A 27,354-nucleotide genomic window follows, 5' to 3' on the forward strand; every position below is an offset into this window, starting at 1 on the left:
TTCGAACGTCATAGTTGCATCCCTGATTACAATTGTAATCTCATTAACATATTCATTAATCTATTGTTCGACACAAAACATTCCTGTTTTCAATGAAAATATGTCTTTAAACATCAAGTTAAATTGATGGCATTATGGGTGGTTACTTAATTGATGGCACTATGGGTAGGGTTATTTAATTGATAGCATTATGGGTAGGTTTATTTAATTGGCACTATGGGTAGGGTTGTTTAATTGATGGTATTATGGGTAGGGTTGTTTAATTGATGGCATTATGGGTAGGGTTGTTTAATTGATGGCATTATGGGTAGGGTTGTTTAATTGATGGCATTATGGGTAGGGTTGTTTAATTGATGGCATTATGGGTAGGGTTGTTTAATTGATGGCATTATGGGTAGGGTTGTTTAATTGATGGCATTATGGGTAGGGTTGTTTAATTGATGGCATTATGGGTAGGGTTGTTTAATTGATGGCATTATGGGTAGGGTTGTTTAATTGATGGCATTATGGGTAGGGTTGTTTAATTGATGGCATTATGGGTAGGGTTGTTTAATTGATGGCATTATGGGTAGGGTTGTTTAATTGATGGCATTATGGGTAGGGTTGTTTAATTGATGGCATTATGGGTAGGGTTGTTTAATTGATGGCATTATGGGTAGGGTTGTTTAATTGATGGCATTATGGGTAGGGTTGTTTAATTGATGGCATTATGGGTAGGGTTGTTTAATTGATGGCATTATGGGTAGGGTTGTTTAATTGATGGCATTATGGGTAGGGTTGTTTAATTGATGGCATTATGGGTAGGGTTGTTTAATTGATGGCATTATGGGTAGGGTTGTTTAATTGATGGCATTATGGGTAGGGTTGTTTATTAAGTAACCCCTGAGAGAGTATATTGATTGAAGAAAGCTATCCTATTTCAAGTAGTTGGTAGTGGGGCACACCAACTAACTGCTCCAAACCTCTGTGCTCTGAAATATCACTTGAAACTTTCTTTGCTGGTTTAAATTTTCTTTTATGGATGTTGGCAGAGGATAAGATTCTGCTCCATTGTGATGCCACTGCAGACACATGGCCTGAATTCAAATAAGGAACACTTGCTGGTGTGGTTGGCATCTTCAGAGCCAGGGAATTGGAAGGTGCTGATACATCATCTGAGCCAGTAAACATTGAGGGTTTTGTCTTCCCTTTGATTTGTAATGTGAAAAGCAAAAAGATAGAGAAATAAGGATTTTTCTTGAGGATCAAAAGGGAGATGTATCTTAAAATAATTACTTTTTCAAAATAATATTATTTGCATGATTAAACACCATAAATAGACTAATGCAAGTGCATTCACAATATGGTTATATTATGCCAAATAATTGCTGAAGTATTATTTAATGATGGCAGATTAAATATTGTCATTGAAATATTAATGCTGTAGTTTTTTTCTCTCTCATAGATCTCCAGTGACAGGCAATTTATTTATCTTCTATAGTGCTTCATGAAATCCATTTGAGGGGTAATCAAATTGCAAGCAAACTGCATTTTATCTCTGTGGCAACAAGGTTTTTAAAAGGAATCCTTCAATTTGAAAATCAGAAGAGGTTCAGTGTTGTGAAAGGGACAAAATGTACAGTACATTTCATTTCCATTCTGTTCAGGCAAGGAAACTTAATGAAAGCTTATGATCTGGTACATATATCAGAAGTGAGATGTAGCATTATCGCGGAGGAACAGAAAATGTCATTTTGAAAATAAATCAATTTCCTGTGTCTGTCGGAATAGAAAGTTCTCCTCGCCTCCTAAACTTCTTGATTTTTTTAATAATACTTTGCACGTGTCAAATACTAGACGATGTTAACTTCTGTTCTGTTAAGTCCATTAGAAATCTACAATAAATAAGTTTTCCTGGGCTTTTTGAACAGTATTGGCGCCAGCTTATTTGTCTTCCTTCCCCTCCTGCCCAACGTGTCAGGAATTGATTTCTGAATTTATCAGAATTTTTATTATAGTTGGTTTAGTTACAAAAGGGCTGCAGAGACTTGGAATGCTGAATTCTCCTTCTGAGTGTGAGGGTGGAGTGGGAATGCCACCCACCTAAGCTAATCTGCAACAAAAGCACTGCTATCACTGAGTGGCAATGCCATTCCTGGCAGGTGGGAGGGAGGGAAATTTCATTCTGGTGCTGCCTTTTAAAAGTTGGCAATTAAAGGTGAGCACCATTTCCTAAGACACAGAAAGAAGCACAAGTTTGAAGCAGCAGATGAAAGAATCACCAAGATTTAGATGACACTCCTGAGGTGAGGCACATAAGACTGTTAGGCACTGAGAGCAGTGATGCAGCCTATCTGGAATGAGATGGTAGAGACAAACAAAACAACTTGCACTACGTACAAACTCTCTCAGTCCAAGAGCTTCAGTGAGGTTACAAGAATGGTCACGATATGCCGAGGCACTGTTGCCTGCATACAATCTTTACAACTGATGTCTTTATTCAGTTTCTGAGCTTTTATACTTTTTTTTCCTCAACATCTGGGTGTCCTGCAAAGAGTAATCTCTTCCAGCATTACCATTATTCTAAAGTACTCTGGCAATTCATTTTTAACTTGCAAATAACATTGAAGATTAAGGGTGGGATTTTCAGGCTGTATTCATCCATGGTTTCCAATTGGGGAACGCACAGATTTGCTTCTTTGGCACACAGTCTTCTACACACTCGCTAATCAATTCAATTACTGTAATGGCGTACTCATTCAGGCTGGTCAGAGTTTTTCAATACTGACCAGTCCACTGACTCTAAGCAGCTCCATAGGAAATTACCCAATTCCTAAGACAAACATTGCATGACTCTCTTTAATAGATTCTCACGCTTCAGTTTTTGCTTGTAAGCTGGGAGCAGGAGCACAGCTTTGTGGTCTGATTTGCCAAAGTGTGAATGGGTGATAGAGCGGTAGGCATGTTTGATATTTGTGTAGCAGTGGTCTGGGATGTTTGGGCCTCTGCTGGAACAGGAGACGTGTTAGTGGTAACTTGGTAGTACACCCTTGAGCTTGGCCCAATTGAAGTCTCTGGCCATAATGAACAGGGCCTCAGGATGTTTCGTCTCAAGGTTATTCGTAATGGTATATATTTTGTCCAGCGCGATCTTCACTTCTGCATGGGGTGGGATGTAAACTGCCATCAGGATAACGGAGGTGAACTCCCTTGGAAGGTAGTAGGGGTGGCATTACAACAAGGGGCGAGGCCTGGGGAAGCTGAAGTATTAGACCGAGCCAAAAGGAAGCAATTCTTGTCATCTCCACAGTCATCCTGAACTCTTCCTCAGTGATATTAATCACCAAGCCTCCAAAACCAGAGCAATTATGCCTGTGAAGAAACCCCAGGGATAGTGCAAGCTGTTCATATGGCTAGAGGCTACTTTGTGTGGGGATATGCAATGTATTCCCTTTCTTCCTCCATCCCCAAAAATCTCTGCACACACCAAGCCAAGAAAAGACAAACTACTTCTGACCCCCACTTCAGTATGAATTTCTTGCTTGGATGTGCACCACCAGAGGCAAATACAAGGTTGGTGTTAGTTAAATCCGACTCCTTAGATTAGCTCTGGTCTCCTCTTTCTTGCCTGGTGACCAGGACTTGAACACTGTCACTAGCTCTACTACCTAAGTGAAAAGGCAAAAAGGTTCTATTAGTTAGCTGAGCTGTTTGGCACATTTTCCTAATTACTCATTTTTTTACATTCTCAATTTATTTCTTTAAAATTTTTTTTTTGCTCAAAGTTTTTTGTTTTCATACTGTGTGTGGGCTAAATATTGCAGGGAGGCAGATCGCTTGCACCCTGCAGAAGCAATGTCAGCGTGGAGAGCATTCACTCCGAGCCAGCCCACGCTGCATAACATTGGCAGGCTAAACAAGGGTCATGTGAGACTTTCACTCCCCACTGGGGAGGAAGTCCTGCCCTTAACATTGCCGGCCAATCTGACTGGCAGCTCCAGTGGTGATGGGTGTTGCTAGAGAGGCAAGAGGAGGAGAAAGACCCATGGATCCCTGGAAACAGGTAAGTCCATGGCCTGGGACAAGGAGGGTTTGCAGATCAGGAAGTGCAGTGGGGGGCAGAGTGGGCGGGTTTAAGGCTGTAGGCAGATAGGAAGAAAGGGGGTCAAGCACCCCAATCGTCAAAGGACAATCCTGGAAGATAGAATCACGACCCAACCCTTCAAGGGATATTTTAAAAATTGAGTAGCCCACATTATGGTGTGGACAACGTGGTATCATGGTCAATTAGCTTGATAACCAGCTTAATTGAACCTTGATGATCTATTGAAATTTGGCTGACCAACTGGAGGTGAGTTTGGGGTTGGGTGGGAAGATGCTGAGAGACATCTGCCCTATTTTATATGTCCTCCCCTCTCCACCCCTGCCAAAAACACAACTGGCAGGGCACATAAAAGTGCTGCAACGTAGCATATTTAAATTTATGTTTAATGTTGTATCAATGCACCAAACTTGATCTCAGGCAGCTGCTTTGCTGTTGGGTTACTTGCTGGAGAAATGAGAGGATGCTGTGGTAATGTGGATCATACTGAAAGCTGAACTTTTGATGGGCTTTTTAAATGGAGGCGTAACCCAAGACATTTTGCTAAATCTATGTAAAGCAGTTTGACAGCCACTTAGGCAGTGTTCCCAATTCTGGATACCAGAAGGGTTTGAGGGGGAGGGTAAAAGTTTGGGGCAGTAAGGAAGCTGCCTTACACTAAGATTTTGCAATCTAGCTTTCTGCATACACCCTTCCCTTCATAATAGCGGGATTTCCATTGGGAAATTCATGTTTCCAATGCAAATCAATATTTTAAACAAAGCTGTCCAAAATTAGCAACATAAAGTTTTGACTGAACTTCAAAAGACACCAGCTTTCAGTAGCAGCAAGCACACTGGCCTTGCCAGAGGCACAGCCACAGGGAACTACTGAAACACTTTGCAAAGAATTGGGGATGTATCCTGTTCAAAGTTTTATTTCTTCACAGCAATTTACACCTGGCCTATTTTTCATTGATTGGTTTAGCTATGAACATGAAGAAGTGAGGAAAAGTTGTTGAGCTTGTCCACCTTTTTCCATTAGTTGCACAAACTATTTTCCAACTGTTTGAAAAGCAGCTAATATGGACAAATTGTGTCTCTGATATTAATTGACCATTAATTCTTGGCACTTGGTGTCAATCAGTCCTCTGCCAGCCGAAGAACAATGAAGCCGTCATATCAATTACCTTATTATAATATTTAAGCTGAGAGATGGAATCTGGCCATTTTTATTCACAGTACAATGCTAATAGGAGGAAAGTATATAGTTCTTTTAGTCTCAGGTTGTGTGAAAGAGCACCTAATCTCATTGGGATAACTTTGATTTAGTTGCATGATGAACATCTAATAGTGTGATCTGAATAGGAACAGGGTCATGAAATAAGCAATAAAGAAACTAAAAGTGTTTATGAATAACTGACTCATTTATTTGAGTCAGACTTGCAATGACTCACAGCACATATGCCCATTGTTGGATAGGAGGAAAATTATTGAAATATGTGTTTTTAAAAGTATCCATATTTCTTTTCAGTTTCTAACTCGATCAAAGGTTGATTCTTCATTGGAAAAAGACATTTCTACAACATCCGGTGCCATTGAAGGAGCTGGCATGAATCTGGAACAGTTGGCCGAGAAAGGTAAATGTAGATCAGGCATAATGTTTAACTTTGAGTGAGTTCAGTCCTTTGAAATTTGACAGGAATGTTACAAATTCCTTCATGTGAGGTGTGAAGCAATGACGAGAAATTGTGACTGTTGTCATCACCAGGGAGGCTGTTAAAAGATAATGTTTATTAGTGAACAGCTGGAGAAGGCCACTCTTTCAGTTGCTTTTTGATTGTGGATAATGCTCAGTCTTTATTTTTTCGAGGTGTTAACTTCTTTCCATTCTCTAGTTGGATTAATATTCAGTATCCCCAACAAGAGGAAACAAGCCACTTTGGCTTCTGTCAATTCAGTCACTAGGTTGCAGGACAATGGTGAAATATGAACTTCCTTTCTCTTTTTATTGCTCCTCTCTTCCCCATTCAGAAATTCTTAGCAGAAGCTGATTGCCCTGTGACGGTAGCTCTGAACACTTGTCCTATTTCTCTAAGTTGGTGTTCTATTCTATCGTGCACAAAGATATGAAATAAGAAGCCTGTAAATTTAGCTTCAGTTCAGACAAATGAATTCCTGTCCTAGCTTCCAAAAGTAAACAGTCCCCAGCATAGGAGAAAATGTCTGTTAATATGCAGCACAGAAATAAATGTGCAACTAAGCTTTCTAAGAAAATAAGGAAAATGACGTCAAACTGATGATTGATGTACCAGGAATCCATTGTTCAGTGTTGCTGTGGAAACCTTTCAGAAACATAGAAAGAGAATGGGGGGAGGGAGGGGAAGGAAAAAAATATCTCTATGTTCTTCCCCCTATAGAAACCCAAGCAATGTGAGTGAACGTGATGACACACATTAATATGGTTTCTTTTGTTTATTTTGCCAGAACTTCGTAAAGATGAGGAAGAACAAAGGATACTGAGTGGTGAGAGCTCTGTCTCTGCGCCTACTCCATTAGCTGGAGGCCCTCCCCTGGATCTCAATCATCCTTTTTATGATGTTGCAAGACATGGAATAGTCCAAGTGGCAGGTGGGAAAATAAAACTTAAACTGTCCTGACTGCTTTATCCATGCTGAGACCAAGGATTTTTGTGCTTGCCATTCATTGACTATGCAAGTGTATATTGTGTACACAATAGTAGTTAACATAAAATAGTGCAACAGATTGTGCTACAAGGATAAACATATTTGAGTTGAAGAAACAGTAAGAGATATAGCCATCTATTATGACTGACTTTAAAACTGTTATATCTCTAAAATAGTGAGCGGCACAATATTGCAATGTTGAGAGATTGAGTCAGTTAGGATCATATTGGCAGGAGTTTAGAAGAAAGAGGGGGGTCTCGTAAAAACCTATAAAAGGTTAACAGGAGCAAGAGTAGATGCAGAAATGATGCTCCTGATATTACAGGTATCTAGAACCGTGGTCATAATCTAAGGATATGGGGTCAACCTTTTAGGACTGAGATTAGGAACAATTTCTTTACCCAGGGAGTAGTGGATCTATGGAAGTCACTACCACAGAAAGCAGTTGAGGCCAAAATATTCTATGTTTTCAAGAAGGAGTTAGATTTATCGCTTGGGGTGAAGAGGATCAAAGGATAAGGAGGGGAGAGGATGGGAGGCAGAATCAAGCTATTGAGCTGGATGATCAGCCATGATCATAATGAATGGTGGAGCAGACTCGAAGAGCTGAATGGCCCATTCCTCCTCCTATTTTCTATGTTTCAATAGAAGATTGAGATGGAATGGTGCAGGATCCCCTACTGGGCATCTGGAATCTGTGTGACTAGGGAAAACAACAGCACATCTCCTTCACCAACCAAATTGAAGGATTCGGAAATAACGCAAATTCTGAATGAGTAAAGTAAGTTTTAAATCAGAATGGAGGGGGGTGGGGAGAGAGAGAGAGAAGAGACTCCTCACTTGTTATGGTTTATCTTCAATTCTGGCGAGGTTGATTGGAAGTAATAAGTTATCGCATGAATCCTTAAATTTGGAATTGAGTTCTGTGCACTGTGTTTAGTGAGTACCTGCTCACTAATGCAGCAACTTTGTGCAGGTTGGAGAATTTGAATGGGAATCCCAACACATAGTCATTGGTGTGATTATGACAGCAGAGTAACACTTCCCTTAAATCAACATTTAAATTTCTGCATTCAGTTGCACATCTGCCCTTGTCTGAAGTTGATGTGATATTTGAATGTAAATAGCAGCAAACAGCACAGGTGAACATTCCGTTCTGCTACTATTCTATTGTTTAAACCAGTAGAAGGCTGATATTGAGAATGGAGTTATACCAAAGAGTTATATGAGCAGGGAAAAGAAGAGAAAACTTTATTCAAGGAGCAAATCTCCCATGACTGGTGTATGACAGATCAAAAAATTGCTCACCTCTTAACAAGGAGGTTGGTGACACTGTCTGGTATTTCCTAGTGTAGGTCATTCAAGCTGCAATGCTGTCCAAAAAATCTTCTGACAACATTTTTGGAAGAGGCCAAGCTTCCACATCCAAAACATCAGAGATATTTGACCTTCTACTTTATTCTAGCACTTGTACGAATGGTTGTTGGGGTGTTTATATTTGGTATCAGAAAATATTTGCAGTTTTCATGATCTGCAGAAAAATATTTAGTTGTCAACATTGGCCTGGATATTTTGGTGGTGTTGACAGGAAACTGCACCATTGAAATTGACAGCAACTTCTGGTGTCTGCACATGTATAGAATATTGTGAAAACCCAGATGTGTTGTCAGTGGTTCACTGCAGAGGCATCTCTAAGCTGCAATCAGAGAGAATTGTGTTATTTGATGAGAACTTCCACTCTTGCATTGTCAGTCTTGTTGTAAAAGCCTTTGTAACATTGCACCTTGTTGAATGAGGTGTAAATAGGATTTTGACAATTTACTAAACTTCATCATTTCTGCTAAATGCACTGAGGAGCTAACTTCATGTTTGACAAATTTCTTCATAATTTCCACATTTAAAAAAAATACTCCTTTAAGGTTTCTCTTGTTTAACTTCTGTCTTAATCCAATTGTCAGTTATTTTGCTATCTGAAAAGTTAGATTAAAAGTGAAGAATGTGAACTGTTCTGAATTCCCTAATATTTTTCAGTGTAATTGTCTTTGCTTACCTGCTTGTTGCTGCACACCAAGATATCCATCTCATTTGGTACCAGATTTAAACAGAAGCGACAAAATCTTTTGAAGTCGGCAGTGATGCCATTACTATGCCTCTGACTGAAATAATATGCTTTATAGTACATGGAGGTTTTATAAATGTACATTCCCCTGCATCTCTGAGCTGATATAAACAATTCTACCACAAAGATGTCAGCTGTGAAGGTGAGATTATTTTGTGTGGTATAAAGATTAGCAAAATAGATACTAATATATGACATAAATTATGATATAATGTCACCATCAGCCAGTCATGTGTTAGCCTCAGTCTCTGAGCAAGAGATTGGAACATGCTAAGCAACATTGCTGCTCTGTAATCTGTTTAGATATATCCTAATAAAATGTTGAGCAAGTATTAAAGTATGATTGCAGTCTGTCCACGGGAAGATGCATATCAAGAACGACAGTTCAGAAAGACCATCTTAAACATGGTGGCAGCTGTAGAGATATCAGTGTAAAAAAATACATTGGTGTTATTGGCGGAATGACAGAGAGTGATAACTCTACAGAAGGCGAAGGCGAACAGTGAGGAAATGAAGACCGTACCTGATGGCCAATCCCTGTCCGAATATAATTTGTTATATTGTAGGTCCAGTAGTAAGTGATGTTCTTCTGAGGCAGGGGTGGAGGAGTCTATTGCAGACTTTGACACCATTCTGAAAGCTTTCAACACATAGTTTGACTTTACTTTAGATCAAAGTAAGCAAAACACAATGCAGACTGAGCACTGAGAAGGTAACCAGGCTATAGCTCGGCACAACTCTGAGGCTTCACATCACTGCATTGACTGGGTAGACCCATGGGTAGCCACTCCACCGACATGAAAGCCTGTCAAACTGGACAAAAGGGTGTGAAACTCCATAGCGATGGTCACTTTGAGGTGCTTCTGTTATGCTTGATGTGAAGAATCAACGAGGACATCAGACTGCCTAGCACGAGCTACAGAATGTTCCCATTGTGCCAAAACTGGACAGCGAGTGTTTCTGTAAATCCAACAAATTTAGTCATGGCAAGAAAATATTAATGAAACATGCTCCATCCAAGACATTAGAAATCAAGTCAGAAACAAAATTATAGCATTTATGGAGGAAGATAAGAGTCTTGGTTGTGACTATTGGTTGGTTACAGCAGGTCAGTACCACCTTTTAAAATGTAGTAATAGAAGACAATCTAGATTGGTTTCAGCCAATACCGCTCATTCATTGACATCAAATTACATGATCTGGGTATACCAAACCTTCTAACCAAAGGCAGGATAATTGCTCCTCTTTGTTACAAGTGCACAGTAAGAAGGCTCATAACACCAGGTTAAAGTCCAACACGTTTATTTGGAATCACATGTTTTCAGAGTGCTGATAAAGAGGTAGGGCTCCAAAAGCTCACGATTTCAAATAAACCTGTTGGACTTTAACCTGGTATTTTGAGACTCCTTACTGTGCACCCCAGTCCAACGCTGGCATCTCCACATCTTCATTATAAGGAGCAACAGATCGGTAATTCTCTCCGCTGTCTACAGTCAACACACACCCTTGTTGATTGGGGACGTTGGCATATTTTTAGGCATTCTGGAAAAAAAACAGATATTGCCCAGAATTTCATGGAACAAACTTCAATCTTTTATTTAGAAGCAGCAGAGCTTCAGCTTTCAGTGGCTAAGGAAGTTTAGTCAATCAGCAGTAAGTTCCTTTCTATCACACAGACATCGGGCACTAGACTCCACGCGAGCCTCCAGTTACAAATATCTCAGTTCTTTACAAAGTTAGGCCAGAGGTGACAGATACAGAAGGCACTGTGGCAGACAGTGACCAGCTGCGTGAAGACCAGTTGGACCTGACCTGAGGAAGAAGTAGTCGCAGCACTAAGCCGTCTGTTGGAGGATGAGGCCCTAGAGATAGGTCCGTCTTTCATCTATTGATAGATGCACCATATGAAGTCTCTCATGCCTTTTTCAAGGTGTCTGCTGTATTTCTAATGAGCAGCATTCAGGACTTGCTTCCACTGAACCTATTTACTGTATCAGTGGTTGTTGATTAAGAGTTTTCCAGAGAGAATGCCTTCTATGTTAAAGTCCATGGAGGATCATGCTGCCAAAGAAGTGGTAGCACCTGTTTCCAGCAGTAAAAGTCAATTGAAGCCCATACCTCAAGTGCCAGCTGAAGGTCTTTTTCCCTCTAAAGTTGGGTATTAGCATAGAAGCTGCTGCAGAATCCTTCCGAGTTATTCATCTTCAGGAAATTCATCTTCATTTTATTGTTGAAATCCGTCCCAATGCAGAAAATCCTCCTGGACAACTCTTCCCATTGTCCCCGGTGGAACAGCCTCATGCAGCGTAGAGTGCGGCCTTCACCACTGCCTACAGAAAGAAGATATTTCTTTCCAACTACCATTGGGAAATCCCTGAAAGACTTGCTGGAATTTTGTTAATTTTTACATCATCCTGTGGATTCTTTGCAATAGCGAGAGAGCTGAGAAATCAGCGGGTGATGGTGAGGGAGGGTGGGAGCCATCGGTCCGAGCCATAGAAATCTGCACATGCAGCTATTTGCTATCAGTTTGCTTTCAAGCAGGTTAGGCCCCGCCCACTCCCAGATTCCAAGTTTGGCAAGATTCTTTTGATCGTGTCAGCTAAGATTCAATTTTTAAGTAGGCCAAAAAAAAAGCATGTATTTCTCCTGTTTTCACGCTCATTTTTTTGTTAAGATCATCACCACCACCACCTCCCCCCGTAGTATAACAGTGGAGATATTAAAGTCTGATGTTGATGATGATGCATCACTGACATCAGTCATGTGTAAGATGGCACGGTGACACAATGGTCAGCAATGCTGCCTCACAGTTCCAGAGACCCAGGTTCAATTCCTGCCTTGGATGATGTCTGTGTGGAGTTTACATGTTCTTCCCGTGTCTGCATGGGTTTCCTCTAGGTGCTCTGCTTTCCTCACGCAGCCCAAAGATGTGCAGGTTAGGTGAATTAGCCATTGCAAATGTGTGGGGTGAGGGGGAATAGGGCCTGGGTATGATGCTCTGTCAAAGAATCAGTGTAGTCTCAATGGGCTGAATGGCTTCTTCTGCACTGTATGGATTCTATGATTCAATGAAGGCGAGAGGAAAAGAGGTTGCAACATGTTATATCAGGAGCTACGTACTCTGTAACCTGTTTAGATGTAGTACTAAGTAGTACAAGTACCCCAGTATGACTACAATCTGTCTAAGGAAAGGTAGGCCACACGTGCCATTTACTGTGAACTGTGCCATGAGTCCACAGATCAGAGGAACCATCCAAAACATTTTGTAATTTTTAGTGTTGTTAAACTAAATCACTGACACAGAATTACCATCTGTCATAATGAATGGTGTGCTTAACTAAATAGCTGCACATCTACTTTCAGATCTCCATGCTCAATAATTATCATTTAAATTCAATATTTTGTATGCTGCTGTCCACACATAGTGTAAGAGTATTCCACATCCTCCAAATGCACACACTGTGCTGCACAGTTAATACCATAAACTCATCTTTCAAGGGGGATAACTTTTATAATCATTCAAAAACTGGTAACCCAACAAGTAACCCAATGGTCACCATTATATAAAAGTGTTTTAGCACTACAGTACAGTTATTTCACAGCAGGAGTTGTTTAAAAACTCTACTCCTTATTACCAACAAAGAAGAACTTGCATGATCAATTAATATGAATATACAATCCATAATTATCACTTTGTAAATAAAACTGCAATATTGGACAATGGCTAAATTTTATATGTGCGAGGTACATAAATTTACACCAAATCACTCATCAATTGGTGCTCTAACCTGAACAAGGTGCAAGGTGTTACTATCCTGAGCAAGTATACTGATGATGCCATTGTTAGTGGGTTGGATCACAAACAATGATGAGACGGAGCAGAGGAAAGAGAAAATCTGATGAACTAGTGCGAAAATAACCTCTCCCTCACTGTTAGCAAAATGAAAGAGATAGTCATTGACTTCAGGAAGTGTAGTGGAGGACGTGCCCCTGTCTACATCAATGGGGATGAAGTGGAAATGGTCAAGAGCTTCAAGTTTTTAGATGTCCAGGTCACCACCAACCTGCCTGGTTTCTCCACGCCAATGCTATAGTTAAGAAAGCCCACTGATGCTTCTGTCTTCTCAGGGGGTGAAGGAAATTTGGCATGCCGTTATGATCCTGACTAACGTTTACAGATGCACCACAGAAAGCATTCTTTCTGGTTGTATCACAGCTGGGTATGGCTCCTGCTCTGACCAAGACTGCAAAAAACTACAAAACCTAGTCCATCATGCAAACCAGCCTCCCATCCATTGACTTTGTCTACACTTCCCACTGCCTCGGAAAAGCAGCCAGCATAATCAAGGACCCCACACACTCCAGATATACCCTCTTATACTTCCTTCCATTGTGAAAAAGATACAAAAGTCTGAAGTCGTGTATCAACCAACTCGAGAACAGCTTCTTCCCTGCTGCCATCAGACTTTTGAATGGACATACGTCATATCAAGTTGATCTTTCTCTACACCCTGGCTATGACTGTAACACTACATTCTGCATCCTCTCCTTTCCTTCTCTATGTACAGTATGCTTTGTCTGTATAACATGCAAGACAAAGCCTTTCACTGTATACTAATACATGTGACAATAATAAATCAAAGCAAGACTCTTTCCAGTACAGCACAGGAATTGTAATTGGCAGTATTCTGCTGACACACAAAATATATCAGCTGAAAAACCCCCATCATTGTTTCCCCTGGGTGTGCATATTCTTTTTTCTAGCATTTTAATGTAGAAAATTGAGCTTTATCTGATTTCTTTCCAATTAGGTGATGACAATTATGGAAGGAAACTGGTTATTTTTAGCTGTTGCCGAATGCCTCCTTCCCATCAGCTTAACCATCGGAAGTTGCTGGAGTAAGTTCCAAATAATTTTCTATAACAAAATCTTTCATTCGTGCTCCCAGGAGTCAGGTTGGCATTTCCGCCTTCTCCTTGGTAAATGGGATACAGTTGAGCAACTTCCTCTCTCTATTGTTCAAGGAATTTGTTCTGCATTGAAGCAAAGTCTTTTAACTTGCCAAAACTAATTTAATGGGAAGATTAAATATATTTTTGTACTTCAGAAGATTAATTTCCATAATTTGTCACATAAGGAAATAGAACTTTATTAAAATAAAGTTGTGTGGCATTTATTTTAAATAATTTAGTTGCTTGAGAACACCCCAATCCAGGTAGACCCCTCTCAAGACATTGGCTGCACTGATAAGTCAGAATTATACATCTGTTGCATCTGTAGTGACTTGATTTGTTGGAATTTTCTGAACTTGACTGCAATTTCTCACTGTTCATTAGGATTAAAAATTGATCTGATAGTGCCACCTTGTGGTATGTAACATATGGGATGTTGGTATTCTGATAAATCAATCTTTGATTCTCATTTTAGTTGGTAGTTTGTACATTCGCCCGACATTATATTTGTTCCCAGCTAAGGCAGGCAGGACAAACGGGTCGGCTGGCATGGTTTTTCTAATGTCGTACACTCAGTCCATACTGATTCATACTGGTTGTCCTTTTCCTCTTGTCCAATCCTCTAGGAAGCCAGCAGAAATCAGTAACTTTCTGACAACAGAAGTAAATTCCCATCCCATTGTTGAATTGGCAGCCTCTGTTAAATGATTCAAAAAAAGATTTATTAAACACACTGGGAAAATACTTTATTAAAATATGCACCGCTAATTCTGCCTGAGGAATGAGTCCTTTCTCTATCATGAGTTAATCCTAATTTCTACCTTACAACAATAGATTGTTCTTATTTACTTGCACAATTTTATTAAATTGAATTGAAATTGGTTACCTGAACTCACTTGTGAGAAAAGCTGCTCTGGCTCGGCCGTGTTTAGTATTGCAAAAAGTAAGCTACATTTGACAGAATTTGTTTTCACATTAAAGGTCCTGGCACCTGGTATGTTTTCCACTGCAGCTTTTTAATATCTACAGTTATATACAGTCACCACAGTCAGGAGCGAGAAGGAAGATATTGGAATGGCACGTACTAACAAAACCCTAACAAAAAGTGGAATAGAGAATAAAAAAGGCAACCTATTTAGATTTCGCTCTTAAGTTACTTACTTATTCTCAATTGTTCACCTTTGGTTAAACCTTTGTCAGTTCTGGTAAATTTGCTTTTATTTCAGACTGACCTTTAGAAAGTTGCCATTCAGTGCCTTGTAAATCTTTAACATGTGTATTCTCGTCTCTAATCAAAATCAGTCTCTGGCAAGTGGGAGTTATAGAGTGGCTTAAATTTTAAATGTTAGCAACAGTAACAATGACATTTCATTGACAGTGAAATAATTTGCTTTCCCCATCCTATCCAGATACCTGAAATATACGCTGGACCAATACGTTGAGAGCGATTACATTCTTGTTTACTTTCACTTTGGGCTCAGAAGCAGCAACAAACCATCTTTAAGTTGGCTACAGAATGCGTACAAGGAATTTGACAGAAAGTAAGGAGAATTCTTCCAATTTAATCAAAGTGGCTTGCTGGTAAATGGCCCAATATTAAGGTAGTGACTTGTTTATCTATGCAGTCCAAAGCATTTATTTGGATAAAGAGAAAGCTTTGTTTCTGAAAATAAAGGCTTTGCACCGTTCTTTCACATCCACACTGTTGCCTGGATTTGATCTCCATTTTCTCCCTTTTGAAGTCCATGTCAGCAAATAAGCTTGGAAATATCACTTTGTTTTCCTCAGAAATTAATGCTGAAATGGGTTTGTGCACTGCTGTGATTATGTTATGAGGCCACTTTTTTAAGCAGGAGGAAGGTGATGGCCTAATGATATTATTGCCAGATTATTAAGCTAGCAACTCAGCTAATGTTTTGGGCACCCAGATTCGAATCCCACTGTGGCAGATGATGGAATTTGAATTCACTAAAAGAAACTGGAATTAAGAATCTACTGATGATCATGAAACCATTGTCAATTGTTGCAAAAACCCATCTGATTCACTAATGTCTTTTAGGGAACAAAATCTGCTGTCTTTAGCTGGTCTGGCCTACATGTGACTCCAAAACCACAGCAATGTGGTTGACTCTCAACTGCCCTGCAAGGGCAACAAGGGATGGGCAATAATACTGGCCAGCCAGTGATGCCCATGACCCACAAATTAATGAAAAAAAGCACACTAAACTGATACAGCGGTTTCAGCAGAGAAACACACCTCATTATTCCAATAGCGAATCAGGAGCTCAGTAGAAAAATGGAGCATTCAATTTTCTGGCTCCTACTATTAACAAATTTGTTGCCCACTGCAAAGTAACACAGTTGCAAAGTCACAGCACCTTTGGATTTGAATGTAAAACAGTCCATGAGATGTGAGCTTCACTGGCAAGGTTAGCATTTGTTGCTCAACAACAAATTGCATGGTGGCACAGTAGTTAGCACTGCTGCCTCACAACGCTAGGGACCTGGGTTCAGTTCTTGGCTTGGGTCACTGCATGGGTTACCTCGGGGTGCTCCGGTTTCCTCCCACGGTCCAAAGATGTGCAGATTAGGTTGATTGGCCGTATTAAATTGACCCTTAGTGTCAGGGGAGGGTTAGCAGGGGGTTACGGGAATAGGGCCTGGGTGGGATTGTGGTCAGTACAGACTCGATGGGCTGAACTGCCCCCTTCTGTATTGTAGGGATTCTATTCTATTCTAACAGCTCAACAAACTGCCTAACAACTGAATGGCTTGCTAGGCCATTTCTTAGGATAGTTAAGAGTCAACCACATTGCTGTGGCTCTGGAGTCACATGTAGGCCAGACCATATAAGGATAGCAGATTTCCTTCCCTATGTGCTATAGGTTGGGTATTTTTAACAATGTTCAATTATTGATGTCATAGTCGCCATTACTGAAACTAATTTATAATTGAATTTAAATTCCACCAGCTGCCATGGTGAGATTTGAACTCTGTCCCCAGAGCATTTACCTGGATTACTAGTCCAGTGACATTACCACTCTGCCAGCATCTGCTCTTTAATCACAGATCAAACGTACAACGTAAAAGGGAGAAATAAAATAGCATGACCTTGTATTTATATACTTTTTTCCCATCCCAAAGATGTGCCCAAGCATTTTGCAGTTTCTAAAGTACAGTCACAATTGTTTTGCAGCAAGCACAGAAGCAATTTTGTATGTTGAGCATAGGCACCTGAGTAGGCCATTTGGCCCCTTGAACCTGTTCCATCATTCACTGAGATCATACCCACATACCCACCTTTGCTCCATATCCCTTAGATCATCTCCTAAATTAACAATTAACCTAGCATCAGTTACTCTAGTTCCAGAGGTGAGGTCCAAAGTACTACCGCCATTTGCATTCAAAGTGTTTCCCAGTTACACTCTTCAAAAGTTTGGCACTAACATTTGCACCGTGACCACTGACATAACTCAGCAAAAGGAATGGCGCGATAGCGCAGTGGTTAGCACTGCTGCTTCACAGGTTCGATTCCCAACTTGGGTCACTTTGTGGGATTTGTACGTTCTCCCCGTGTCTGTGTGGGTTTCCTCCAGGTGCTCCAGTTTCCTCCCACGTTCTGAAAGACGTGCTGGTCAGGCGCATCGACCTGAACAGGCACTGGACTGCGGCAACTAGGGGAATTTCACAGTAACTTCATTGCAATGTTAATGTAAGCCTTGTGACTAATAAATAAATTTTTACTTTATTTTCTATCCACCTTATCTGATCCCTTTATCTTGAAAACTGATTAAATCACCAGTTAACCAATGAAATTCCAGGAATTAACAGCCTAGAAGTGTGTAATTTCTTCTTGTAATTTTAAGCAAGAAAGGTCAGTTATTGATCTTGTGAATCTATGCTACATTCTCTCTAAGCCCAGTGTATCCTCCTTAAGATGTGATGCCCAGAACTGTTCACAGTACTCTAGGGTGTGATTTAATTCAGGCTTTGTATGATTTAGACCTGATTATAAATGCTTACAATTTCCCCCACCTTTGTGTCATCTGCAAACTCGGATTTGTGACTTTCTGTTCTATTATGTGAATTGTTAATGAATAGAGTGAATAGTTGATATCCCAGCACACATCCTTATGGGACATCACTAGTCAAATCTTGCTAATTAGAGTATCAGTCCATTTGGCAGACTACTCTGTCTTCTGCCAATCAGCTGATTTTCTAACCACAGCAATAAGCTGCCTTCGGTTCCACAGACTTCATCTTTGACCTACCTTCTGTTCTGAGAAACATACCTTTTGGAAGTCCCATAAGTAACACCCATTGGTATTCCTGTGCCCACTACTTTAGTCATCTCTTCAAAAATTCAATCAGGCTCATCAGGGTTGACCTACCCCTTTAACATCCATGGTAACTCTCCCTGATCAGCTGAAACACTCTAGATGCTCTGTTACTTTATTCTTAATTGTCAATTCTGATCATTACCAACAGAAGTTAGCCTAGCTAGCCCAGTCGAAAGGAATTTGTCTCAAATTGAAAGAACTGTGGAAGACTGTAGATAGTGTGTTGTCGCCTACTTTTGTTTAAGATACTGGGGTGGGTACCACCTGCTCCTAGGGATGTTTGTCACTATTACCATTGTTTGGAACAATATTGTTATTTTGCTTACGTTAATATTGGTGAGTCCCTCTCCCAATTCAGTAACAATTTCCTTGAGACCTGTTGACCTCTCCCTCTACTCTAAATACCATTCATGTCTGCTGTTTCCTCCTTTTTATTGGCAATATCACTGAAGAGTTTTTAAGCGGCCCCACATTGCTTCTGATCACATTTTTATTCTTACTGTAATTGTAAAAAGAATTTGTGTTGGTTTTGTTTAACTTAAGTCAATTTTCATTCTTCTTCATTCTCTGGTCTTTTTTGTCATCCTTTTGTTGCTCTTTGTATTTTTCTCATTCTCCAGATTTTATTTGTTTATTGTTCCTTTTAATGGATTTTTGTACACTTTTTCATTTTAATTTTAATGTTGTCTCTACCTCTTTAGTTGGCCACAGTGATTTTCTTTGGCAAGCAGCAATCTTGTCCCTTGGGTATAAATTAGTTCTGCATCACATTAAATTCAGTTTTGAACACCTTCCTCTGATCTTCTGCCTTTTATCCATTAACAGATTTTCTCAGTTTACTGTGGGCAATCTCTGTCTCGTTGCATTGAAGTCAGCCTTGCTCACATCCAGAATCACAGTAGCTGCTTCAGGTTTATCCCTTTTAAGCATTGCAATGACCTCAATTTTGTTATAATAGCTATCAGGTAAATATTCCAATCAAACAAATACAGTGCCTTAATCTGATTCATGATTCATTTTGAAATCTAACAGCAGAGTCCCACAAACAGCAATGGCATAAATTATCATTGAATCAGTTTTTCAAAGTGTTGATTGATGGTCAAATGGGCAAATCATTGATAGAGCTCTCCTCCTCTTCCTTAACAAGATGTGCAGGATCTTTTTTGTCAACATGGAATAATAAGATGGACTTTGTTTATTGTATCATCTACAGGACAGCATCTCAAACATTGGTCCACTCCCTCTGTATTGAAATGCCATCCTAGATTATGTCCTCAGTTTCTGGAATGGGATTTGACTCAACAATGTTCTGACTCGGACAGGAGTTCCAGAACTCCATTAGGTCAATCTTTCACTTGGCACAATGGTTATAAACAGTTTCCAAGCCAAAGCTATTAATCAAATTTCCACTTTAAGCTGCTGATGGATCCTTTGCACATTTTTATTTGTATTCTTTGTAAAGCTCCAGTGTGAAATATGCTGAATATAAATTTGCAACTAAAAAGACTCTGACATCGAGAAGAAAAAATTGCCAATTGGCAAGGTTTCCCAAGTTTTTATCCATTGAACAAACGTGCCCTTTCATTGCCAAATGTTTTGAACTGTTTGTCTCTACCTATTTTGAACAAGAGTACAGCTTGTACTATTGCACTTTGTTTCTCCACTGGGGCCACTTTAAGAATGTTCCCGCTTTATGTTTTCCAACTGTTAACAAAACTGCCCTTCCCCCAGAAATTGGCTGTTTGGGGAAAAAAAAAGCTAAAATGGCAGATTGCTCCAGACTATCAGCCTTCAAAGTAATCAGCAGAAAACGCTGCAAATAAGTCTGTGTGGAGACAATAGTCCAAACTGTGTAGAAAACCTTCTAAAGTGGCTTCTGTCTAATTGACATTTTTGTGGAGTTTGTTTTTTTTTCAGCTTTATTTTCTGCTACTCTGACTGTATTTCCATCCAAAATTAGTAACATCATCTAAGGTTTTGTATCAGTGCTGAGCCTTAAACACAGACCTTTCACTTTGTTGCTGTTTCATAAATCGGGAATCCAACTAAAATAATTTATTTTCTCCTGAATGCTATTATATCAAACAACAGTAGCCAGCAAGCATGAAGCAGACAGGGAGTTGACAGTTGGGCTGGATTCTCCCACCCTGCTACTGTGAATGGAGTTTTGGCTAAGCGTCAAATTCTCCCTTCTCACTGGCAGCAGTAGTGGGGTATGAACGGCCAGAGAATTCCACCAACTGAAAACTGATAAACAATTAAGACCTAATATCTTTTTTACTTCTGCAGAGTTATAGGGAATAATGCCTGAAGTTTTGAGGAGGATTTTTAATATTGACAGATCACAATGTATTTAGTATATCCAAAGGAATAATGAATTTTGGGTGAACAATTAAATATCATGCTGTTTTCTTGTATCCTGTGATAATAGGGAGATTATAGTCAGATAACTTGTTTGTATTTTCCAGGGATTAAGTTGTGCTATGAAGCTTTCCAACAGTTCAGTTGGTAAATGCACTCTCATTTACAACTAACACATTCTGACCAGCAAAATCCAGTTCCATCAGTGACCTGGTCTGAGTTACCAAAAATTGGTCACAGTGCCTTTAGATAAATTCTCCTAATGGTTGCCTGGTTTCCCCCCTCCCCCTGGGAGTGGTTTACTCCAGTGGGGTTTACGACTGTTCCCTACTAATGGGGGAAAAAAGCAGCCAACACCATTGAAGGAAAAAGAGGCCATTGAGGCCCCATCCCCTCCAGGAGGTCAGGAGTAAGGGTGGAGTTGCCCCTTGGGTGGTGCCAGTCTGGGACCCTGGCAATGCACAAGAGGAAGAAGTCTCACAATACCAGGTTAAAGTCCAACAGGCTTATTTGGTAGCAAACGCCACTATCTTTCAGAGCACTGCTCCTTCGGCAGGTGAATGGGAATTCTATTCACAAATGGGGCATATAAAGACACAAACTCAATTTACAGACTAATGATTGGAATGTGAGTCTTTACAGTTAATCAAGTCTTAAAGGTACAGACAATGTGAGTGTAGAGAGCATTAAGCACAGATTAAGGAGATGTGTATTGTCTCCAGACTTTGTATGCCTTGTCTGTGAACAGAACTTCCATTCACCTGATGAAGGCTAGTGGCGTTTGCTACCAAATAAATCTGTTGGACTTTAACCTGGTGTTGTGAGACTTCTTACTGTGTTAACCCCAGTCCAACGCTGGCATCTCCGCATAATGCACAAGAGGCACATTGACATTGCACACTGGGCATCAGGTAGTGCCAGGGGAGTCTGTTGGGGGTGGGGCAATTGGACGGGTGATCAGTTTGGGGGGGGATGGTCCACTGCCAATCTGTATTGGAATGACTAAGAGAGGGAAGGAGGAGGCGATCAAGGCTGGCCGTCTGGCGGTGGGGGGGCCTGGAATTGGGACTGTTGGGGAAGTTGGGGGTGCTCAGGACCAGCGGAAGGAGTGGATTGGGAGTTTAGGGGGGTACGCGTGGTCAGGGAAATTGGTGCTGGCCCAGAGAGATCTGGGAAGCCAGCGATCAGGGGTTGGGATGTTGGAAAGTCAGCAATGGGGAGCTGTGGAGCTGGTCAACAATTAGGCTGGTGGGGGAAGGGAGTGGCATTGCACACATGCTGATCTCCACTCTGATAGATCAGCGCGTGCGCAGTGGCCCACTCAGCACGATGCTGTTGGCTCTCGGGTTGGAATCAGCTGTGCCCACAGATTTTCAGAGTGAATCACACTGAGGCACTCTGTGCTGCATGGAGTGTCAGAGATTCCTTCTGGAACTCATGCCAAAAAAAACGGTGAGATTTACTTCCATTTTCCTGCACATGGGGAACTTCAAATTTTTTGGGAGAATCCCAGCCATGATGTTTGATTTTCACTAAATCTGGGAGTTTCTTGTCTCCAGATACATCAGGTTTAACATATTGATTTGACACTTCCACAAGATAAGTTATCTGGTATTTTTTAAGTTCCTTTCATTGTAAACTGGTTTTTCATTTCTCTAGATACAAGAAAAATCTCAAAGCCCTTTATGTTGTGCACCCAACAAACTTCATCCGAGTTCTTTGGAATATTTTCAAGCCGCTCATAAGGTATGTTTTATGAAATGGCCTCTAATTACACTGTGGGAGCTCTAATCAAAGATGGAAGAGTGGGACATTTAGGGTTAGGATGTCTCCAAAGACTGCTGTCGCAGATGATGCCTTCCACTTTCACCAAGAAGGTAGTTGAGTGTAGACCCATTTTAGATTTTTGAAGCCAATCTGTTAATTATCTGGCTGCTGTCAGCACCATCATATACTTGCCTCAGCCACTTTTATGATGGGATTAGGCAATGAATGCTGCCAGAACCAGAAGCTGATAATGGCTTGACTTTGAAAATAAGTTTGAATTAATCCAATGTTGTTATGGTAACAGGAGAAATATCACAAGCCTTGTGTACTTACTTGATTACAAAGTTCCTAAAGCAACAAGCCTGACTGTCTTTTGTTTTCTCCCCAGTACAGCTACCGTTCCCACTCCTAGTTCTATTAACACTTATTTTTGAGCTTTTTTCTCCCATCCTGCTCCTTCCCTTTACTCCATTCATGACTTCGGAAACCCTTGTCTCCTTTTTTCCACCCTCCCAATTCTTGCAGTTCTTCTCTCTGCTACCCCTTTATTGATTTTGGCATGTTGTTTTCACATTCCTGTCGTTGCTCTCACTCCCAATACTGGCATTTCTATTTATGTCTACCCACTCTCTAAACCTCACCACCTTGGTTTTTATTGTCCATCTTTCTCCTATTCTGTTTTCAATTCTGCAGTCTCGTTTCTCGTCCAGTGTTACTCTTCTTGTAAACCAGAGTACTTGCTTTTCTGTTGGTCACTGGCTTTAAACTGATTGGTGGGTGCTGTGAATTAATCTTAGAGTCACAGAGATTACAGCATGAAAACAGGCCCTTCAGCCCAACTCATCCATGCTGACCAGGTTTCCTAATCTGAACTAGTCCCATCTGCCTGTGTTTAGCCCATATCTCCCTATCTTTCCAATCCATGTACCTATCCAAATGTCTTTTAAATGTTGTAATTGTACCCACCTCTACCACCTCCTCTGGCAGCTCATTCCATAAATGCATCACCCTCTGTGTAGAAAAATTTGTCCCTCAGGTCCCTTCTAAATCTTTCCTCTCTTACCTTAAACCTGTGCCCTCTAATTTTGGACCGCCTTACCCTGGATAGAAGACCTAGGCCATTCACCTTATCTATGATTTTATAAACCGCCATAAGACCACTCCTCATTCTCTTACGCTCCAGGGAAAGAAGTCCCAGCCTCTCCTTATAATTCAAATCTTCCAGTCCCAGTAACATCCTTGTACATCTGTTTTGCGCTCTTTCCAGTTTAATAACATCCTCCCCATAGCAGGGCAATCAAAATTAGTAGCTGGCTGTAGGTTGCTTTTATGGAATTGGCTATCCAACTGGCTGCTAATTACGAATGGATGGTTTCTGATTTTGCCTGGTGATAAGTGACTAACATTTGGTGACTGACTCTTGCTGATGATGGCTGGCTGTGGCCTACTAATCACTGGTTGTAATCAGCTGGCTTCATTAGATCATAGGACATAGGCACAGGAGTAGGTCATTCAGTCCATTGGGCCTACTGCAACATTTATAGAAACATGGAAATTAGAAGCAGGAATAGGCCATTTGACCCTTCAAACCTGCTCCACCATTCAATATGATGGTTGATCTGCAATCTCAATGCCGTGTTCCTGCTTTCTCCCCATTCCTCTGAATGCTATTTAAGTTATTAGTCCCTTTCCTGAATACGTTTGGTGAATTGGCCTCCACAGCCTTGTTAGTAGGGAGTTCCACAGGTTCACTACCCTTTGACTGAAAAAAATTTCCCTCATCTCAGTTCTATATGGTCTACCATGTATCCTGAAACTGTGTCCTCTGGTTCTAGATTATTATCAAATAAATAGGTTGGACTAAAACCTGGTGTTGTCAGACTTTTTACTGTGTTCTAGATTCCCCAGCCAAGGAAAACATCCTCCCTGCGTTTTGTTTATCCAACCCTGTTAAAATGTTACATGTTTTAATCAGATCTCCTCTCATTCTTCTAAACTCTAGTGAATATAGGCCCAGTCAAACCAATCTGTCCTCATAGGACAGTCCCACTAACCCCATATCAGTCTAGTGAATTTCCACTGCATTCCCTCTATGACAAGTATATCCATAGAACCATTGAAAAGTTACAGCACAGAGACCATTTGGCTCATCTTGTCCATGCCAATCCATCAAGGTGCCTGCCCTTTCTAATCCCACCTTCCTGCACTCAGTCCATAATCCTGTAGTTCACAGCATTTAAAATGCAGATCCAGATACTTTCTGAAAGAGTTTAGGGTTACTGCTTCCATCACCAACTCGAGCAGCGAATTCTGGACACCCACCACTCTTTTTGTAAAAAAAAAGCCTTCCTCACATTCCCTCAACACCTACTACCACTTATCTTGAATCTGTGTCCCATATTTTAGAATTCCCCCCCCTCTCCTCAAAGGGAAACAATTTTATCCTGTTCATTCTATCTCTTCCCTTCAGAATTTTGTACACCTCTATCAAGTCACCAAGGCTAATTAGTCAACAAGCCTTCTTTGTTCTAAGGAAAATAACTCAACCTATCCAACCTCTCCTCATAACTACATTTTTTTAACCCTAGGCAACATTAATGTAAACCTCCTCTACTTTCTCTCCAGAGCAATTATGTAATTTGGTGATCAGAACAGCATCAGTACTTCAGTTGTGGCCTCACCAGTGTTTTATACAATTCCAACATTATATCCTTACTTTTATATTCCATACCTCTGCCAGTGAAGGAGAGCATTCCATATACCTTCTTTACAACTTGTCTACTTGAATTGCTGTTTTTACGGACCAGTGTATTTGTATGCTCTTATTTCATCTACCCTTCTTAGTAGATTCCCATTTATTGTGCATTCCCTATTACTGTTTGACCTTCCTAAGTGCTTCACACTTCTTTATGTTAAAATTCATCTGCCACTTTACCGCCAACTCCATCAACCCATCGATACCATTTTGGAGATTATAGTTATCCTCTAGAGTATCCACTACATGGTCAATCTTTGTGTCATCTGCAAATTTTCAATCCTGCCCCCCATGTTCACATCCAGACCGTTAACATATAACACAAACAGCAAGGGTCCCAACACCAAACACTGTGGAACATTACTTGAAACAACTTTCTATTCGCAAGGGCATTCATCAACGATTACCCTTTGTTTTCTTTTACTCAGCCAACTTTTGATCCAATTTGCCACAGTATCCCATGGCTTTTACTGTTTGAACAATCTTCCTTGTGGGACCTTGTCGAACACATTGCTATAATCCATGTAGACAATATCCACCACACTGCCTTCATCGATCTTTCTTGTCACTTTTAAAAGAATTCAATCAGGTTTGTGAGACAAGACCTTTCTTTAATAAATCCATCCTGACTATTCCTGTTAAGTCCATACCTTTCTACATGACAATTAATCCTATCTCTCAGGATTGATTCTACTAATTTGTCTACCACTGATGCAAGTCTAACTGGCCTATTATTGTTCGGCATTTCCTTCAGTCCTTTCTGAGTAAAAAAACTGCACGCAATTCTTCAGGTACGCTCTCAGCAAGGCCTTCTATAACCGCAGTAAGACATTCTTACTTCTGAATTCAAATTCACTTGCAATGAAGGCCAGCATACTATTTGCCCTCCTAATTTCTTGCTATATCTGCCTCTCCTCTTTCATTGACTGGTGCACAAGGACACCCAGATCCCTATGTACATCCACACTTCCCAATATATCATCATTTAAATAATACTGTTCCATTGTGTATATAATTTCACATTTAGCCACTTTGTGCTGCATCTACCATGTGTTTGCCTACTCACTCAACTTGTCTAAATCACCTTGAAGCCTCTTTGCATCCCCTATAAATTTGGCTATGATATAGTGCATCCCTTCATCGGACTCATTAATATAGATCATGACTAGTTGAGTCCCAGCACTGATCCCCATGGCACTCCACTTATTACAGCTTGCCAAGTTGAAAATTTTCCATTTATCATGACTGCTTGATTGTATTATGATTTTCTAAATGTGCTGCTACTACCTTCTTAATAATAGATCCTAATGTTTTCCATATGTCAGTCATGAGATGGTTTTCCAATCTGCAGGGACTTTTCCGGAATTCAGTGAATTTTGGAAGATTACAACTAATGCAGCCACTTCTTTTTAAGATACTAGGATTCAGCCCGTTAGGTCCAGGGGACTTGTCAGATTTAAGTTGTATCAATTTTCCTAGCACTTTTTCTCTTGTGACTGTGATTGTTTCAAGTTCCTCCCTCCCTTATCAAGAGATGATTTTCTACAATTTCTGGCATGCTTTTTGCTTATTGTACTTTAGAGGCAGATACAAAAGACTTGTTCAAAGCCTATGATTTTTCTTCTTTTCCCATTAATTCCCCAGTCTCACCAACTAAATGATCTTTAGCTGCTCAATTTAGGACACTCACTTAGCTACTTTTTTTCTTTTTATATACTTTATGAACAGTTTTTACTGTTCATTTTATATTTCTTGCTAGTTTTCGCTTGTATTCCAATTCCTTCCTCTTTATTATTCTTTATCATTCTTGGCTGCTGTCTAAAATATTCCCAATCTCCTGTTTGAACACTAATCTGTATGAAGATTAAAATCACCCGCAATTCTTACAGTAGCTTTCTTATGAACCTCCATTATTTCTGTGTAGCATCTACTAACACCAGTAGCTTCTTTCTTATCTGACTCTACATCCTGATCCTCTGAACCAAGATCATTTCTCAATATCTCATTGATCCTCATCTTTGTTTAAACAAACCTCCCCCAACCTCATTTTCCATTTCTTCCCATCCTTCGTATGTCAAATATCCTTAAGTATTTAAGTCCCAGCCACGGTCAGTTAGCCATTACAAGGATGTGGTTGCAATCATATCATATACTAATTTGTGTCTACTTATGTTATCAATTCGTCCATCTTACTATCTGTGCTATTTACATTCAGATAAATAACCTTTAATCCTGTCCTTTTATTGTTAATTACTATATAACCTTGTCTGCTGGTGCTCTCTATTGTTTTACATTCTGTTCATTCCTGTC

At 40.3% G+C, this 27,354-nt stretch overlaps 1 protein-coding gene across 2 annotated transcripts in view; it reads left to right on the forward strand.

Moving 5' to 3' along the window:
- LOC145344064 (rho GTPase-activating protein 8-like) overlaps window positions 1-27,354 on the forward strand; it is an 84,384-nt gene that overhangs the window by 19,237 nt on the left and 37,793 nt on the right. For both annotated transcript variants that reach the window (XM_080190849.1, XM_080190850.1), the window contains exons 2-6: window positions 5,594-5,699; window positions 6,547-6,690; window positions 13,680-13,767; window positions 15,231-15,362; window positions 22,182-22,268. In XM_080190849.1, the coding sequence (XP_080046975.1) occupies window positions 5,672-5,699; window positions 6,547-6,690; window positions 13,680-13,767; window positions 15,231-15,362; window positions 22,182-22,268 (479 nt within the window). In that variant the 5' untranslated portion in view covers window positions 5,594-5,671. The remainder of the gene's footprint in view (window positions 1-5,593; window positions 5,700-6,546; window positions 6,691-13,679; window positions 13,768-15,230; window positions 15,363-22,181; window positions 22,269-27,354) is intronic.

This window comes from Carcharhinus amblyrhynchos, chromosome 6 (assembly GCF_965287045.1).
Source record: "Carcharhinus amblyrhynchos chromosome 6, sCarAmb.v2.hapA, whole genome shotgun sequence".
Lineage (NCBI taxonomy): Eukaryota > Metazoa > Chordata > Chondrichthyes > Carcharhiniformes > Carcharhinidae > Carcharhinus > Carcharhinus amblyrhynchos.